The following is a 17,085-nucleotide window of genomic DNA, read 5'->3' on the forward strand; positions in this document are numbered from 1 at the left end:
GTAGTGGCTCAGGATGGTTATCGTTATCCCCTTGATTAAGCTGACATGAACAGGACAAAACGCTTTATTTTTATTAGATGCAGTAATAAAAGCTTAATCTTGTAACAGCCATGTTACATCTTCAACTCAACCAGTGGGTGAAATGAGTGCTGTGAGAAGCTTCCGGTGCTGATCCTGTCTTTAGTCTTTAGAAGCATTTAAAGAGAACTCTCCTTGTGGGTAAAAGAGGTGGCGGTGCCAACCAGCGTTGCCCTGACGCTCAGTTCTGTTATCAATGAGCAATGCTAACTTGTATTAGCAAGTTACAATTTACAGCAGATTTACCAGTTTTCTCAGTAATTCCTCTGCAACAGCTACAGATAATGTTGTCTTGAGTCATCTGAAGGAGAGCCATGATACTATAGCAGAGCCTGTCTCTGTATTCCCTCCCTCCCTCGCTTCTCTCAGTAGCTCAGGCAGCATTGAATTCTGCTGTTGCAAAGTGAACAAGCCAAGGAAGGTCTGGGTTTGTTTTATCACTGGGAAGAGGACCAATGGAAGTTGGGCTTTCGTTTTTCACTACTTCCAGGAAGACTGGAGAAGTTAGGGCAGTGACTGCAGTTGCAGGAAAGGTCTTGTGACTGAAGCAACTGGCCCTGAAACTCTCAGCAGCAGTAGATAACCTGACTTTTCTATAAGGTGACTGTACTGTAGCCTTCAACATTCAGTTGCCTGTGATAATACCTTCATGTTATCATATATAAAGGTTCTGCTTTTTCTTTATTCTGTAGTACCTCTGACTATTTAATGGTTTGCATGATATCAGAAATTATTGTTTGGAAGAAGGATATTTCCTTTTTCAATTTCTGCGCAGCCATAGAAATCAGCTTGTGGAAGACTTCTTTTTACTTTCTGTATAAGCTTGTGGTTTAGGAAATGAGCTCAAAGAAAAATATCGGTCAACCACTTCTGAGATGTTAACTGAGATGGCAGGCTCAGGTCCTGAAATGAAACGACAGATAGCAGAGAAACATGTTGGTTGTTCCCCTTCATTACAGGTGGAAATCAGCAGCCAGTATTTGAACCTGGCTGGATAAAATGCAAAGGTTTCCAGATAACAATTGTTTATTCACTGAATAACACTTGTTGAATTCTAAAGATCAAAGTGAACAAGGAGGAAAGAGTAATGTCAGTTGCTTTTTAAGAATGGTCATACATTTAACAGCGTACTGCCTCCTCTTCTTCTGCTTTGCCTTCTACTATTAGGGTGCATGAAATGCTAGAGGCAGAGCAAGGAAGCAAACAGGAGTAGGAGTACCCTGGGAAAGGGCCAGCTGTTAATTAGACAGTGAGCATTGTCCTTGATGGCATTAGGTGAGCAGCGAGCTCTGGTTGTCTGCCTTTCTTTCAAAGGGTGATTTGTTTTGGAAACACAGCCTTCCCAATCTTTGCAGCCATACATTCTGTGCACTACTACATCAGCTGCAGTGTTTGCAGTCAGCATAGAAACACTGACAGTACCAGACACTGACTTGCTGAACTCTGGCAGGGCTCTGGCAGGACGTGGCATGGTTTTGTTTCCTAATTGAATACTCCTTGGCTGCTGGTAGCTGTATATATGTAAATATTTTCCTTTTCTTCTCTTGCCATGCAATTTGTTCTAGTATCTCCATGCATAAAAGAGGAATTGCTGTTTATATTGATAAACCAATGGGAATAAGAATAGGGTTAGTTCAGTGGCTTCTGGTGTTTTTTTGTGTTTGTTTTCATTTTGGACAATTCCTAAGGGTTCACTAAATACAGCTACTCTTGATACGAAGTAAGATCTAGATTTTACCAACTTAATAGCTAAGTATTAAGAAAGGCTTTTTGTGTATTTTGGGGCTATTGTTTCCTGGGAGATGTAGATATGTATACGTGTACATCTTTGTTCTATGACTAGATTAGCCCTAATGTTCTTACAGCTGTGGCCATACATTAAATTACTTAAGCAGTCAGTTCTGGCTTTCCTGGGCACACTGAGATTTTGCCTTATATTGGGAATTGCCCTTAACAGAGTATGTACTCCTGGAGTCAACACGTGAGAATATTTATTGATCTTGTGATGCCTTTTACATTTTAAAGTGGACAACAGCCAGCTAAAGAAATAGATTTGTCATTCAAAAAAAAAAAAAACCACCTCCCAACAATGGTACTGGGGGAAGGTGTCTCTCAGTGGCAGTTCTTATTACTTCCTCTATAGCTAGTGGCTTATTGTGTGCGGTTTTTTGTTTGTTTTATTTTGGTTTGGTTTTTGTGTAGGTATATAGACTGTACTGGTCAAGCCTCCCTACATGATTACAAGCAATATTTAAATATTTTTTTTTCTCTGTTCCAGCTACGAACATCTCTTGGGAAAGGAAGAGCATTTCTGCGTTACTCTCTGGTTCACCAAAGGCTAGCAGACACCTTGCAGCAATGTTTTATGAACACCAAGGTGACCAGGTGAACAGCAAAGTACCTCCTTAACTAATAGGTGGTTGCTCAGTACGAGCAAGCAACATGACCCAGTAGCTATTGAAAGAAATTGAAACCCTTCCAGAGGGTTGGCTTAGAGGGCTGGTAATAGGATACAAAGGATAACAGACCTTTTGGCCTGGGTCACAGGTTCATACTTACCTTAGGCTGGTAAATGTTGAAAGTTGTTAGAGCTGAACGTGTGTGAAGTGGGTGGTGATGATGCTTCTTTGTGTGGGTTTGAAGGTTACATTGTTATAAGCATTGAAGTGCAGGGGTTTGATCTGTGCTGTGTATCATAAGGGAGGACTCAGTTGGTTGTGTTTGTACAAACATTTGCATATATACGTGGATTGTTACTCAGAGGAGAAGCTTGCCCCTGGCCAAGGAACACCAAAGACAGTTCATTAAGTTCATCAGTTAATTTGAAGGACACTAGCAAGGTCCATCCAAGGTCCTTTTTTTTTTTTTTTTTCTTTTTTTAGAAAAAGCCAGCTATAGGCACCATGTATTTAACCCTGGTTGCTGCTTTCTGCCCATTATTGACATATTATGTGTGTGCTTTTTGTATTTACTGTGTGATTATCCAGTGTACAGCAAATATTTTGTCTTACCAGTGTTTTTCCCAAGCACTACAGCAAAAAATGTCTTGTGAAGGTATTCCTTCAAGGATATCTTTATGGGCTTCACTGAATCTGTTATGTTTCATTCACGTTAGAGGGATAGGGTGTTTTTTTGTTTTCAGTTTACATTTAATATAGTGTGTTATAATTTTTCTGGGAAAGAGTGAATAATGATGGTTTTATTTTTTTACTTATGAATGAATACTACTTTATTTTTTTGTTTGTTTTCAAGTGACTGGTACTATGCAAGAAGTCCATTTCTGAATTCCAAAATGAGTTCTGACATTGTGGGTCAGCTGTATGAGCTCACTGATGTTCAGTTCGACTTGGCATCACGAGGCTACGATTTAGATGCTGCTTGGCCAGCATTTGCCAGGTAAGACAGCAACACTTTGTTGCATAAAATATTTACCTATTTTATTAGTCTGTAAGGGAGTCCTTCCAGTAACTGCAGTTTAGGCCCAAATCCCAAGCTATAGCCATCTTCACAGACACAGAAAGAGATGTTCTTAGCTCCTTCTGTTTCAAGAGCTAAAGCTCCTAGTGACTGAATGGCCAAGGATTCTGCTTCACTTGCAGCAGTGGTGTAGATGACATTGTGCAGTCACTACAGAAGGCCTGAGCCCACCTCAAAGTGTGGAAGAACAAAAACTTCTAAGTCTGAACTAGATCCAAGTCCATCGGTGGGAGTTTTCCAGGGCTGCATGCTGCCACCACCTGGTTGAGCACCCACCATGTAGCAGTAAAGCTAGTTTTGTAAAGCTAAATTGCATTGGTTCGTAAGGATTTGGGAAATCACGGCTACCAACCCCATAATCCTTTTTAAGTGCCTTTGATACCCCTATTTTCTTTTTCGTCAACTTCAGCAGTTGTTGGCCCACACACCACTCACAGTTATGTCTTTTTGTATGTGGTAGTTATAACTAGGCAAATCTCACATGTAGGAGTAGAAAGACATGTATGTGTGTGCTTAGTCCTCTCTTACGTATTGTTTCACCATGTGATCAACAGGAGGACGTTGCCCTCGCTTGGGTCTTCAGCATATTTATGGAAGCCCCCAAGTCGCAGTTCCAGCATGAGCAGTTTAGTGAGCAATTACTTGCAGGTAAGCAAATTGCACATAAATGTTTGTGTGGCACAGGAGATCTTTAATTAATGGCAAAGTTCCAAAGAGCTTGGAAGTTTTATGATGATTTTGGTTCTTATAATGGTAAGCTACAAAAAGAGTTCTTTGATTAAAAGGAAAGGGAATTGTCCTGTAGCTGGTTCAACTGCACACAAGTCTTGTAGAGGAAAAAAAAAATATGCAGAAAGTTGCCTACAGATAGGCATATTTTAATTTATCTTTTGTAAAAACACGCCCCTTTTTCTATAAGTTGATGTCTTTTAGTGGTATGAACCCAACACACAAAGTCACTGTGCGTTAACAACCCGAATTTGCTCTCAGGTGAACATGGCATTTAAATGCATGTTTAATTCCTTGTTGAGCCGGTAGATGTACATTTTTGGCTGAGTTAGGTCCTCATCACAGACTTATTTATACCAACAAATAGGATTAATTTAAAAATGTAATTGTTTAAATGTTACGGTGCTGTGCATTATAAAAATGTCTATAAATCCACCAGTCAAGGAGGATATGAAAAACTCAAATTCTCCATTACTTTTTTAAATCCTGGTAGTGTCTCCTCATTGTTATTATTATTATCACCAATAACCAATAACAAAGGTAAGCTATCCTAATTTCTGAAACCTTTGAGTCTTTTTCCTTGAAAAATGCAGCTCTTCTTCAGTTTTCCAACTCTCTTTTCCCTTTCTGTTCATCTAGGCTCAAGAGTTTCCCTCCAGCCCTGATGCAAATAACTCAATAAATGTTGAACACCTTGAGGGCTTTGAAGAGATGCGTGTAGAACTTGACCAGGCTGAACTGAGGCAGAGAGAACTTCAGGGTCGTATTCACCAGTTGGAAATGGAAAACCAGGAGCTCCAGGCAGCTGTCAGTTTTCACAAAGAACAAGTACAGCTGGAAAAGGAGAAGAACAATAACTACAGCGAGGAGAACTCCCGGCTGTCAAAAATAATCACAGAGTTACAGAAGCAGTGTGAGGTCTCACACTCCACTCAGAGCACTGTTCATGACCTGCAGAAGTGCCTGCATTCACTGGAACTGAATGCCGTGGAGCAGCAGAAGGAATATTCGACAAAGCTGGAGCAGCTGGCAAACAGCAAGGAGGACTGTGCCTCAAAGCTGCAGGAGATGAATCGGGAGTTGGAGGCCTCTAGGGCTTTAGTTAGTATGAAGGAGCTTTGCATCGATGAGCTTAAAGCAAAGCTGAGTTTCGCAGAACAGAAGAATCTTGACCTCCTTGCAAAAGTTGATGCTGCCTTGGAGGAAAAAGGACAGCAAGCCACAGCCCAATGTGACTCTGCCCTACAGATGCAAGCATTGCTAGAGAAGCTTCAGCAGGCAGAAAAGGAAAAGGCAGATATGCAAAAACTCAGTGATGAACATGCATCTCAGCTAAAAGCTGCAAGAGAAGAGTTACAGCTGAAAGAAGAGGCACAGAGGGAGCTGGAGTCCAGATACAATCGCCTCGCTGCTGACTCTAAAGAAGAGAGTGAAAGGCTGCTAGGGAGCCTGGAAACCATGGCGAAGGAAGTGGATGCACTTCAGAAGGCCCTGACCCTGAAAGGAAAGGAGATGGCTGAGCTGCAGACCCAGGTAATGGGGTCGCTGGCTCAGGTGGGGTCACTGGAAAAAAATCTTGAGGAGGAAAGGAAGGAAAAAGAGAAACTTGAGGAGGAGTATGGTAAGAGGGAAGGAGCACTGAAGGAGGAAACCCGGTCACAGGCAGAACAACTTGAACTACAGGAGAGTCGCTTAACAAAGGTGAGTCAGTCTGTGTGTAGCCTTGAGGAGGAAAAGCAGAAACTCTTGTCTGAGAAAGAGCATCTCAGCCAGAAAGTCAAGGAGCTGGAGGAGCAGATGGAACAGCAAAACTTGGCAGTGAATGAAATGGGTGAGGAGAGTAGGAAGCTGAAAGCCGAAAATGCAGATTTGCAGCAGTCCAAGGAGAAGATGGAAGGGAAGCTGAAAAATATGGAAGCCTCTAAAGCATCCCTGGAAGCTGAGGTGGCCAGGCTGAGAGCCTCTGAGAAACAGCTTCAGAGTGAGATTGACGATGCCCTAGTGTCAGTCGATGAAAAAGAAAAGAAGCTCCGGAGCCAGAACCAACAGCTGGATGAAGACTTGCAGAATGCCAGGAGACAAAGCCAAATTCTGGAGGAGAGATTAGAGGCTCTGCACTCAGACTATAAAGAACTCAAGGAAAGGGAAGAGACCACCAAGGAGTCTTATGCCTTACTTGAAGGAGAGCTGAAGAGTGCCAAACAACATGGTTTACAAATGGAAAAAAGCTTAGGCACCTTGAAGGAATGCCAAGAGTCACTCCAGTCACAGCTCACAGAGAGGGAAGTAGAACTGCAAGGCATGAAGAACCAGTGTGAGCAGCTAAGAGCAGAAGCTGAAAGACATAGGCAGAAAGCAGAGACTCTTGAGGTAGAAAAGCTCAGCGCTGAAAATACATGCCTCCAACAGACAAAGCTTATTGAATCCCTCACCTCAGAAAAGGAGTCAGTGGAAAAACACCAGCTACAGCAGGCAGCTTCTCAGGAGAAGGAGGCAAAAGAGCTGGCCTCCAGGCTGATCATAAGCGAAGAGCAGCTGCAGGTCAACCGAGATGAGGTCTCTAGGCTGCAAGCAGAAGTCCTTGACCTGCGAGTCAAGCTTCAACAGACCACTGATGAGAGAGAGCAGGTGAAAAGTGAGCTGGCGATCACCAAGACCAACTTAGGGGAGCAGAAAGTGCTTGTCCAGCAGCTGAAAGAGCAAACTGAATCCCTCAACAGAAACCACGTGCAAGAATTGATGCAAAGCAAAGAAAGAGAAGAAGTACTGAAAAAAGAGCAGGAGACAGTAGCCCATCAAAAAGCTGAGCTGGAGAGTAATTTGCTGAACCTGCAGGAAGAGCTCTTCAAGGTTAAGCAGTACTTGGACGTTGCTAGAATGGAAAATGAAGAAAACAAAGATCTCCTCCACAGGACCAACACGGATATGGCTGAACTCGGTATTCAGATTTGTGCCTTGACCTCTGAAAAGGTGCTTGCAGAAGAGCAATTAGCCGAGGCCACAAAGAGGCTCAAAGAACTGGAAGAACAGGCAGCAGCACAACAGGAGAGGCTGAAGCATGACATCTCTGATCTCAGACAGGAGAACAAGAGCCTGCAAGAGAAACTAGAGGAGGCTCAGACACATGCTGCAGCTGTCCCAAGTCTGCAAACACAGCTGGAGACAGCAAAGAAACAAGCACAGAGCTTCCAGGAGACCAGCCAAGAAGAGCTGTCTACAATGAAATTTCAAATGAGCACAGAAATTCTAAGTTATCAGACAAAATTCAAGGTAAATTAACGTGCTTGCTACAGCTGAAGGAACTGTGCAGGACTTCCCCCCGCTTTACCATCTGCTGCAAAAATCATTGGGTGAAATCCTAAGGTTTGCATTGGTCGGGCTCTGAGACTCGTATGCAGCTAGCCTAAGCTTGGAAATCTAAAAATGCTTCTACACTCATGAGTTAGGCTGATTCGAGGTAAAATAACTCTGGAGATTTTTGGAGATGTATAATGTGGCCCTATAAGCACACTGGCCATGTGATGTGGAAAAGCCAGCCAGTACTGGAGCAGGTGATGATTTCTTACATTGGCACTGAAGGTGGTGTCTTCTTTAACTGTTCCCTTAGGTTACAGTTGTGATTATATATATATACACATATTTATTTTATTTTTGGTAGGAACAGTGCTCCCTACACCCTTAAGGCTGCTTCTCCTGAAAACTGATGCTGCTTCCCCTGAAAACTGATTTTGATGAAACAAAGACTGACATTGGATACTATTACAAATAATTCCCTCATGTGCTTTTGTGTTCAGCTGCTCGAGGCTGCAGCCAAGAAGACCAAAGTTTCGCTTCCATAAAAACATGAGTCAACCCTGTATATGTGAAATGTCTGCCTAAACACTAAGTATTTTATTCTTCTTCTGCCACTCAGAGATGGCATCTAAGAATGGCAACTAATCAGAGGTCTGTGACACTGGTGGTGGCCAGAAATCTCCATGAGTTTGAAGAAATAGTGTGCGTTTATTTATGTTTTCCTTCCATAAATACTTCTTAAACTTCAGTATAATTTAAGCTCTCCCTCTCTTTTGAGAGAAAGCAAACTGAGCTTTCTTTTTGTTGACAGCTGTAATACCCATAGCAAGTAACAGTAAATCGCAGCTAGTCTGCAACCTCAGAGGATTCTTGAAACTATGAGTTAGGTGTCTCTAGCTGTCTGTCACGAGCCTGACAGTGGTGCTGCATTTATCCCTTGCATGGCATTAAGAGCACGCATGATTCATGACTGGGAATTTTGTAGGTGAAATGGGGGCAGCTAGAGGAATGCTAACTTCTGGCTCGATCTTTTTGCTAGGCTGCCAGTGAAGAATGTGAGAAAGTAAGAGAGCAACTTGAGGAGCAGAAGCGACAACAGCATGCTGCGGAGGAAGAGATTGCAGATTTACAAGTAGGTGCTCGATCTGGTTAAAAGGCAGAGGTGTTTGTGTCTGCTGGCATTGGTGTTTGTTGTAAGGGAGAAGGAAGGCAGCATTTCTGATGAATGGCTGTGAGTCTAAGAATGCCCTTGAACAAGTACAGATGCTGCGGCAAAAATACTTGGCAGCCTAAAGTTAGCCACTGAAACAGAGATTATCAAAAGCACTTTGGACTTGTCCTGCTCTTAAAACTAGTCAGGTTTCATCCAAGACCTGGATATGTATACATTTCTTAAATGGGGGGGGTACAGGTTTTAAAGGTGTTTGTCTTACGCTCTGCAGGCCCACTCCACACAGCCACACATTTGGATCCAGCTATTTTCAGGTTGCCAGGTCACTGAATCAGAGAACTGATACTGCTGAGAAATAACCTAGCTGGAAAAAAAAAAAAAAAAAAAAAAAAAAACAGAAAAAAAAACAGGATTTTTGTAATGAATTTCTCTAACAGTTGAGTTAGGAGGGTTGTACTGAGGTGAGAGTAAGGGATCAGGAAAAAAGAAAGTTAAAGTTATTGAACCTGGCCCTGCCTGCTAGCAAATGTACATGAAACTTCAGAGGCTCGAGTGCCTTGAGTACTCAGTTTGGCAGATTGGTCTGCAGAGGCTAGCTGAGAAGGAAGTTTTTGTTTCAATTGTCTTTAATGTTCCGTATATGAAGAGGACAAAAACTAAGCATTTTCCTCATTTTTATTTCTTCTCTTTTGAAACTTTTAGGTGGTAAAAAAAATGAGTAAGGGGTTATTCTTTCACCATTATCTTTGAGAGATTTTCCTTAATACAGAGACAAAAGTTTAAATGACAGAATAATAAGAATTACAGGCTGTGCTTAATACAGTCTTACTTTCAAGTTTATCCCTTATTCGATGTGACAGAAGTAATCAATCACTAGTATACCAATAGTTAGTGTCTGCTTATACAATAATATCTTAGTTGATGGTATGGCTTTAACTGACTCCTTTAAAGCATTGTTTAGTTGTCTTGGTATTTGTCCAATGCTTTGCAAAATGTTGTTTTTACATGTAAGTAAAAAAAGTAAAATATTTCTCTAGGCTGAGAACACAAGTTTGTCTAGAAAACTGGATGAAGTAAGAGAGCAGCTGTCTGAATCGGAATCTGCCCGGCTTCAGAAGGAAGAAGAGGTGACATCTCTGAGAGAGCTCTTGGAAAGGTGGGAGTTTGGGTTCTTTTATACAAATTGTTAGTTGAAAGCCAAGCGGGGCCGATAATCAAAGCATACCGAAAATTGCTGTGGTATATGAAGTAGCATTTACCCCAGGGTTTATATAGGGGAAATAGTGCATGGACACTATTGACATTTAAGACAAGAAGTATGTAAATTATACAGCACGCATGAATGCAAGGTTTAGGTTTCAATACTTCACTAGTTCAGCCAATGACGTAAATTCATTGTCCCTCTTCCTTTATGAAACTGTAAGACATTTCATAAACTTCTTTTATCTTGTAGCTTAGTCACAAAATTAAAATACCAGTATTGTTCCTTTTTTTTTAATAAGGATTGGTAAATTCGCACTTTCTGATGGTTTATTTTCTCTCCTGTCCGTGATGTTTCAGGGACACAGTAAGAATTATTTAAATGGGACGACATCCTGCATGTCTTATTTTGGCAGGTTTCTCAGCAGTTTTAAGCATCTAACAGGCTATGTTTCCAAGGTCTGTAATTTTGGTGCTGTGTGTCGTGTATTATCTGGCAGTCCAAAATAGATCTTAGCTTGGACACACAGATGGGTTAACCAAAGCCTATGTATTTTTATATTTTTATGCTGATACCATCTGTCTTTGTGGGAAGACTGGTGATTCTTGATCTATGATGGAATCTGTCAGTACAAAACTCATCAAGATACTTGAATTCAGCTGAGTTGACTGAGTGTTAAGACCAGCTCAACCCATTGTGTTGTGTTCAAGTAGCAGTTTTGATCCATTGCTAGGACTAAGTACTGAACTTACTATATCATCAAGCCATGACCTACATTCTGTGAACCTTTCTGGGGGCACTTCTTTCCACTGACTGCACAGTGAACTGAATTGTCATAACCTTCAAATTTTGAATTGTGTCTGTGTTAGAAGACTATACTGAGAAACTGGTTTGCTTCCCTTGTGTAAACATGAAGGCTATAGACAAGTACGAGTTAAATGGCCCTTCCGAGCACAACCTGCAAATACTGGGCAACCTGTGGCTATAGGGCCCTGCCTGTTTAGCTCTGGTTGCAGATTCTAATGATTTTAGCTTCAAAGAACACGAATTTTATTCCCAATTTGGCAGCCATCATAAGCTTTGCTAGAAGCAGGGCATCCTAGAAATTGCTGATTGCTAACAGTTTTCACTGGATAACAGATCTGTGTGCACTGTCAGTGATGCAGAAAGCTGGGGAAATTCTGGCTTTAAAAAATAAGCACACTGAGAACAATTTCACTGAAACTACGTGCTTATAAAATGGAGGACCCCTTTATTCGATGGGGAGGACTTGAATAGATACGAACTAAAAAAGACTTTTAATTGCCTTTGTATTTGATCAGGACTCAAAAGGAAGCTGATGAAGCAAGAGAGCAGGCCCTGGATTACAGTGAGAAGCTCAGCAAGGTGGCAGCAGACAAAGACAGCAGTGACCAGAAATTGTTTGCTGAGCTGGACGACCTGACAAGAACAAAACAGTTCCTTGAAGAACGCTTAATAGAACTTATCAGGTTGGCATCAAAATAAATAGGAAACAGAAATTAAAACCCTAGCTTAGGATTTTAAGGGGTACTGCCTAAATGTTTCACTCTTGTTTTCCTGATTTGATGATGAAGATAATGGCCAGGTTCATAAGCAGCTGAAATTCTGCATTTCTTTAATGCAGTCAAAAATATAATACCCAATATAATCTCTTTAATTACCTGTCTTGTTTGCAAAAATGTGTAATTCTCTGCATGGCATGCATTTTTCTCCCCCCCCTTCCCATGTATTTCAGTAGGTTTCTTGATCTATCTTTATTCCTGAAAGCTCTTCAGAAGTTAAAGAAAAGCTATTTTTGGTGATGAAGCTTTCACCAACATTCAAATTGAGGTTGGCTAACAGTAAACACTGATAATTTGTATTATTTTAATTTCTCTAACTGTCTCTCTGTAGAGATAAGGATGCTTTGTGGCAAAAATCAGATGCTCTCGAGTTCCAGCAGAAGCTTAGTGCAGAGCAAAGGTGGCAGGGGGACACAGAGGTTAACCATTGCCTGGACTGCCAGAGAGAGTTCTCATGGATGGTGCGTCGACACCACTGCAGGTCAGTTTGTTGAACTCTTACGCTGTTCGAAAGCAAAACCCAATATGATTGTTTACACAGATGACATGCTTTTTAAAATTCATAATTCATTTGTCAAAATCATAGATAGAAGACCTTGCAGAGCCTGAAAGAACATGAGCTCACAAAGGGATAAGAGACATTATAATGGAAGTGTCTCTTGACGTGTTAAGACAAAGATCTAGATGCAAGCTTTGACTTGGAGAGTCTATCAGTTTCTGATTTCTGGAAGCAAAGATAATCATACCCTACATACAGTATATCTTATAATCTTTCCTCAAACTGACTACCAACTACTTGCTGCTGCTGACCGTTGTCAGAATTATTGACTAGGTGGACATTTATCTCACCCACTGTGAAACTTAATCTGTTCATATGAACAATATTCAGATTTTTTAATATTTCACAGGGCTGGAAGGACTGTGTTTTTAATATATTTATTATGCACTGCTCTGTGCATGCTGTAAATAACATTCAGTAAGATGGTTTTGCATTGTGAGAAAAGTATTCCAGTACAAATCCAATATGCTGTGCAATTATAGATTTGATTACTTAAACTAGACACATTCAGAGATAATTACCAATTGGATAGGAATCTTCTAAAAAAAAGTTCATATTGAATTATTTCCTATACAGCTAGCCTGGAGCTATAAGTTACCTACTCTAGATTTATTCAAATATATTTAAGTTGATACATTTCAGGGTCTCTGTGCTATGTTTGTTTTTGTTCTTTGCTATTCTTTATCCTCACAACCTGATTCATCATCTAAGGTGTGTAGGACTGGGACTGTTACAACTGCATGTTAATGTAGGAACATTCAGTAGTGGTTAGTGAATAGTTCAGTCATTTCCAGTAATAAGGTTCAAATTACTCATTTCTACTAAAACCTGTGAAACCTCCAGGTGTTTTACCAGTACCTATTAAAGAGTTAAATGATTCTAAAAAACAAAGCCACCAAGACTTCATAAATGACAGTCATCCCCGCTGGCTACTTTTCTTCATGAAAATCTTAATATGTTCATTAGTTGACAGGTTTAATGTTGATGGACTGCAGAACGGGGAGGGCATGAGGGATGAATGTGCAATATCGTGTGTCCAGTATTGTCTCTTCTTCCCTGGAAGAAGGAAAGAGGGATGTTGGCAAAGTAGAGACATACAGACGTTCTTACACTCTTCCAACTATATAGATTTCTGCTCTGAGCATGAGATTTAGCCTTTCTAATATGATTAAAGGCAGTTGCTTCATATGTACTTCATATATGAATTTTTTATTTGCATTGCATAATTGTAGATATTTATTTTTAAATGTATTTTTGGTAGTATTTTTATGTTTGTTTGTTGTGTTGTTTTTTTTTTTTCTGGCTTAAGGCAGCAAAATTGAATGTGCTTTTCTGTCCTCTATTTGTCAAGAAAACTTCCTTCACCTCAGAAAGCATCACAGACCGCAGCATAAGTTGTGTCGTGGATGTGACATTTGGGCTTTTCCAAGCAGCAAGACCATTATGACAAAGCCCGTCTGTGCCATTAATTGTGTTCTACCTGTTTGTGGTAACCATTCTAACACCTTTGGTTTTGAATCATTTCTAGAATGTGTGGTCGCATTTTCTGCTACTATTGCTGCAACAACTACATGGTGACAAAACCTGGTGGGAAGAAGGAGCGTTGCTGCAGAGCTTGCTTTAGTAAGCCCAGAGTGATCGTGGACAATGCAGATGACTCTGGATCCAGTGTCAACCAGGAAGGATCCCCAGGTTCATTGGAATCACCACTGTCGCCAGAAGAGAGGGCTTTTGGTTAGTGTGGTTTTTGCTTGCTGCTGAGAAGTAGGCTTAGATGTTCTCCAGGAAACCACATGGTCATCTCCATCTCCGAGGGTCTGCTTTGTCACAGAATGTTTTCAGGATGGTATTGGTCCCGTCTCAGTATTTAATTGGTATTGACAGAAATCTGCATATATATTAAATGGGTCTCAGTCAGCCTGAGGATTTCAATTGGTTCTTAGAAGTTACCTAATGCTTCTGTAAAGAGAGGAATGGCCCAGTCATCCCCCTTAAGGGTTTCGCTTGTTTGTTTGTTTTACACACAACCAGCTAATATTACTAATGTTTCTTTTCATGTCCTTTTATGGCACAGTTGCAAGTGAAGCCTCTAAACCACCAGACGATGCAGCATTTGATATAATCACGGATGAGGAGTTGTGCCAAGTACAAGAATCAGACTCACTCCACAGTGAAAGTCAGATGGAGAGAGACTCTCTGGATCAAAGCGTGACAGATCTGTGAGTAAACACTGTTTCATGGAGAGGGGACTCTTCTGGATTTTGGTTGGTAGTTGTTTTTTTGCCATTCAGTGGAGGTAGCCAACCCCTGCATAGGGAGTGGACCCTTCTGTTCCCAGCCACATGTTCAGTAGACCAACACAAGATAATTTTGACCCATTTGCACAGTCAGCATCAAATCTAGTAAATCCAAACAGCTCTGTCATCGCCCTCTACCTGCTTCTCCGCGGCACAGAGGAATAGTCCCAGTTCTGTGCTGTCACAGGCCAGCTGTCACTGTTAAAATCAATTTGTAGGCCCAAATGGATCACTGGTCATTCACACTTAATTTACTTAATTTAATAAATGATACTGTCTATCAAAGTTACCATTACTTAATATCAAGAGAACCGGGGGCGTGGGGGGAAAATAAGGAAAGATCTGCCATTTTCTGTGACACATTTCACTGACCTGAGTATAAAATAAGTGGTCTGTCTCTGTAGATTCCTTACTACTTTAAAGATACAGCTTAGAGAAGAGGAGAAGAACTAGAAATGTGTAGTTAAATCTGGCATAAGTTCTTCTTTTCCATAAGAAAATGAGATGAAATGTAGGTTTCAATCACAATGAAGAGGAGCTAAGGCTAAGTATTTGGTTTGAAAACTATATAGTAATACTATAGCTTGATGCATATCCATGCTTATAGAAAGTGTTCTTTCAACAATGAACATTTTTGCTAATACTTTTTTCTTGAAAAAGCTGCATCTTTTATGTATTTGAGAAAGGAAACAAAACAGACCATTTTCACCTAAGTTTGTACTTGTTTTGCTTCTGAACAGAAAAATCAGTGTGATAAATCTAAATGCTAAACAGTGAATAGCCACAGAGTAACCAGCTTGCTGCTGAGAAAGCAGAGCTAGACTTTTTTGCCCCTAGCAGAGCCATTTCCGGCGTAAACCACAGTGACTTGCTATTTAGTAGAAGCAGAATGAACAGAGTTGTTTGTTTGGAAAGCAACCTTTTCAAAATTCTTCACTTTTATTTCTTGGTAAGTAAGTTCTATGTATTCCACCTATTTTGTATACCATCCACACTGACAGTACATTCCATTCATGTTCACCACACGTCAGGCAGACATGAATGAACTGAGCTTCACAGTGCTCTTGTGAAGTTAGCAGTACATTTGCTTTGCAAAGGGGCAGTTTGTAGTGAAGGGGTTTTGTCTCTTTGTTAGATTGTTTTTAAGAAGATTAAAAAATGTGTACTGTGCAACTTCTCTGTATTAGAGACCTGTGAGATTTCATGCTGTCTTCAGAAAAGGTGTCACTAGTGAGTTAGCTTGGGAGAATACAAGCAGGAGAAAAGAACTGAGTGCCTGTGACTGTTTTTTTTTTTCTGTTTGGGACTGGACTGGATTCTTCTTGTCCCACAGTGTATTCAGGGTGAAAGGAAGGATTGCCACTAACACTGGAAGACTGTTCTTGAAGGGTTCCCATGCAACATGCAAATTTATAAAGGCTGCCCATCTCCCGTTGTTCACAAATTATAGGCAGAAAAGCTAGGAAGTAGTGTTTAATCCTTCAGTTTTATTAGTATTGTGAGCATTGGGGAGCCTCCTAGTATTGTCATACTTTGGGCTTGAGACATACTTTGCGGAGAATGCAGACTACACCTGCCCACCCCAGCACCGTTTGGGACATTTGGTAGGTCTCAGGAGCACGAACACTGACTTGGTAGCAGGATGGCCTTCTTACACAGTGGATCACTTAAACAGCTTGTGATGATTTTGTGGTTTTGTGTTACGGCACAGATGCAAAAACTGATACGTGAGTGTGATGATTGTGTGGCACCTGTGGTATATGCTGAAGAGAAAAAGAGACCAGCATTGACTATGACAGCCCAGAAGTTTTCTCATTTTGTTTCTGTGGTGAAGAGTGTACAGGTACCCAAAGCCCAAGTTTACAGGACATGAGCAGATAGGGCAGCATCAGCCACTACAATGAACCTAAACAAAAGTTCAGCTAACCCTCCCTCCAGTCTTTGACAGCAGTCCATAGCAGATGTACTGATCATTTCCCAGTCTGTTTTCTCCCACCTGCCAAGGATCTGCAGGCCAGGGACTTTCTGAGCTACTGTTTTCAGTGCTGCAGATCTCTTGGCCATACTGGACAGGTAGACCACCTTGACCTTTGATTTTATTTTTTTTTCACTGTCCAGATAAATGGGGTCTCATTCCTATTTGTAGACTTAGGGTAGTCTTGAAGTATAAATAATTATCCACCGTCATGCCAATAATGTTCTCTTTGCATGAAATTGAATATATGAGGTAGAATTTGCTTTGATGTTGTGCCTGGGGAAGATGCAAAGAATTCAAGATTGTGCTTGTTGGACCCATGTTTGAAGGTTGCATACGAAAAACAAGTTACCAGGCCAGACTTCTGTATCGAGATTCTGCTGAAAGTAGTCCAAACTTTTTTTTTTTTTTTTTTTTTTTTTTTTTTTTTTTTTTTTTTGCCAGGGATTAGAGTTAATTGTAACAGCTATAAAAGGGGAAGAGACAAGAGAGGGGGAGGGAAGGGAGACTGGCTGGTCCATACTGACTGAGAGAAGTTCTGCAATAGGCATGCTCTGTTGACAGAGTTTCTTATGTCTGTATCAGGTGTCTGCACCAGGTTTTGGCAACTGACTGCAGACTGCGTGTCTGCATTAGGTTTTGGCAATGACCTTACCTTTTTCTGGGTTCAGGTCCTTCCTGAACTGGAAATGGGAGCAGGTGCAGCGAATTGTCTTAAAAG

The 17,085-nt window shown here is 40.9% G+C and overlaps 1 protein-coding gene across 2 annotated transcripts in view; it reads left to right on the forward strand.

Moving 5' to 3' along the window:
* FYCO1 (FYVE and coiled-coil domain autophagy adaptor 1) overlaps positions 1 to 17,085 on the forward strand; it is a 48,313-nt gene that overhangs the window by 12,480 nt on the left and 18,748 nt on the right. For both annotated transcript variants that reach the window (XM_032181274.1, XM_032181275.1), the window contains exons 5-14: positions 2,357 to 2,463; positions 3,331 to 3,474; positions 4,110 to 4,203; positions 4,924 to 7,554; positions 8,618 to 8,710; positions 9,787 to 9,905; positions 11,273 to 11,440; positions 11,865 to 12,014; positions 13,621 to 13,826; positions 14,167 to 14,311. In XM_032181274.1, coding sequence (XP_032037165.1) covers positions 2,357 to 2,463; positions 3,331 to 3,474; positions 4,110 to 4,203; positions 4,924 to 7,554; positions 8,618 to 8,710; positions 9,787 to 9,905; positions 11,273 to 11,440; positions 11,865 to 12,014; positions 13,621 to 13,826; positions 14,167 to 14,311 — 3,857 coding nt within the window. The remainder of the gene's footprint in view (positions 1 to 2,356; positions 2,464 to 3,330; positions 3,475 to 4,109; positions 4,204 to 4,923; positions 7,555 to 8,617; positions 8,711 to 9,786; positions 9,906 to 11,272; positions 11,441 to 11,864; positions 12,015 to 13,620; positions 13,827 to 14,166; positions 14,312 to 17,085) is intronic.

Source organism: Aythya fuligula, chromosome 2 (assembly GCF_009819795.1).
Source record: "Aythya fuligula isolate bAytFul2 chromosome 2, bAytFul2.pri, whole genome shotgun sequence".
Taxonomy (NCBI): Eukaryota; Metazoa; Chordata; class Aves; order Anseriformes; family Anatidae; genus Aythya; species Aythya fuligula.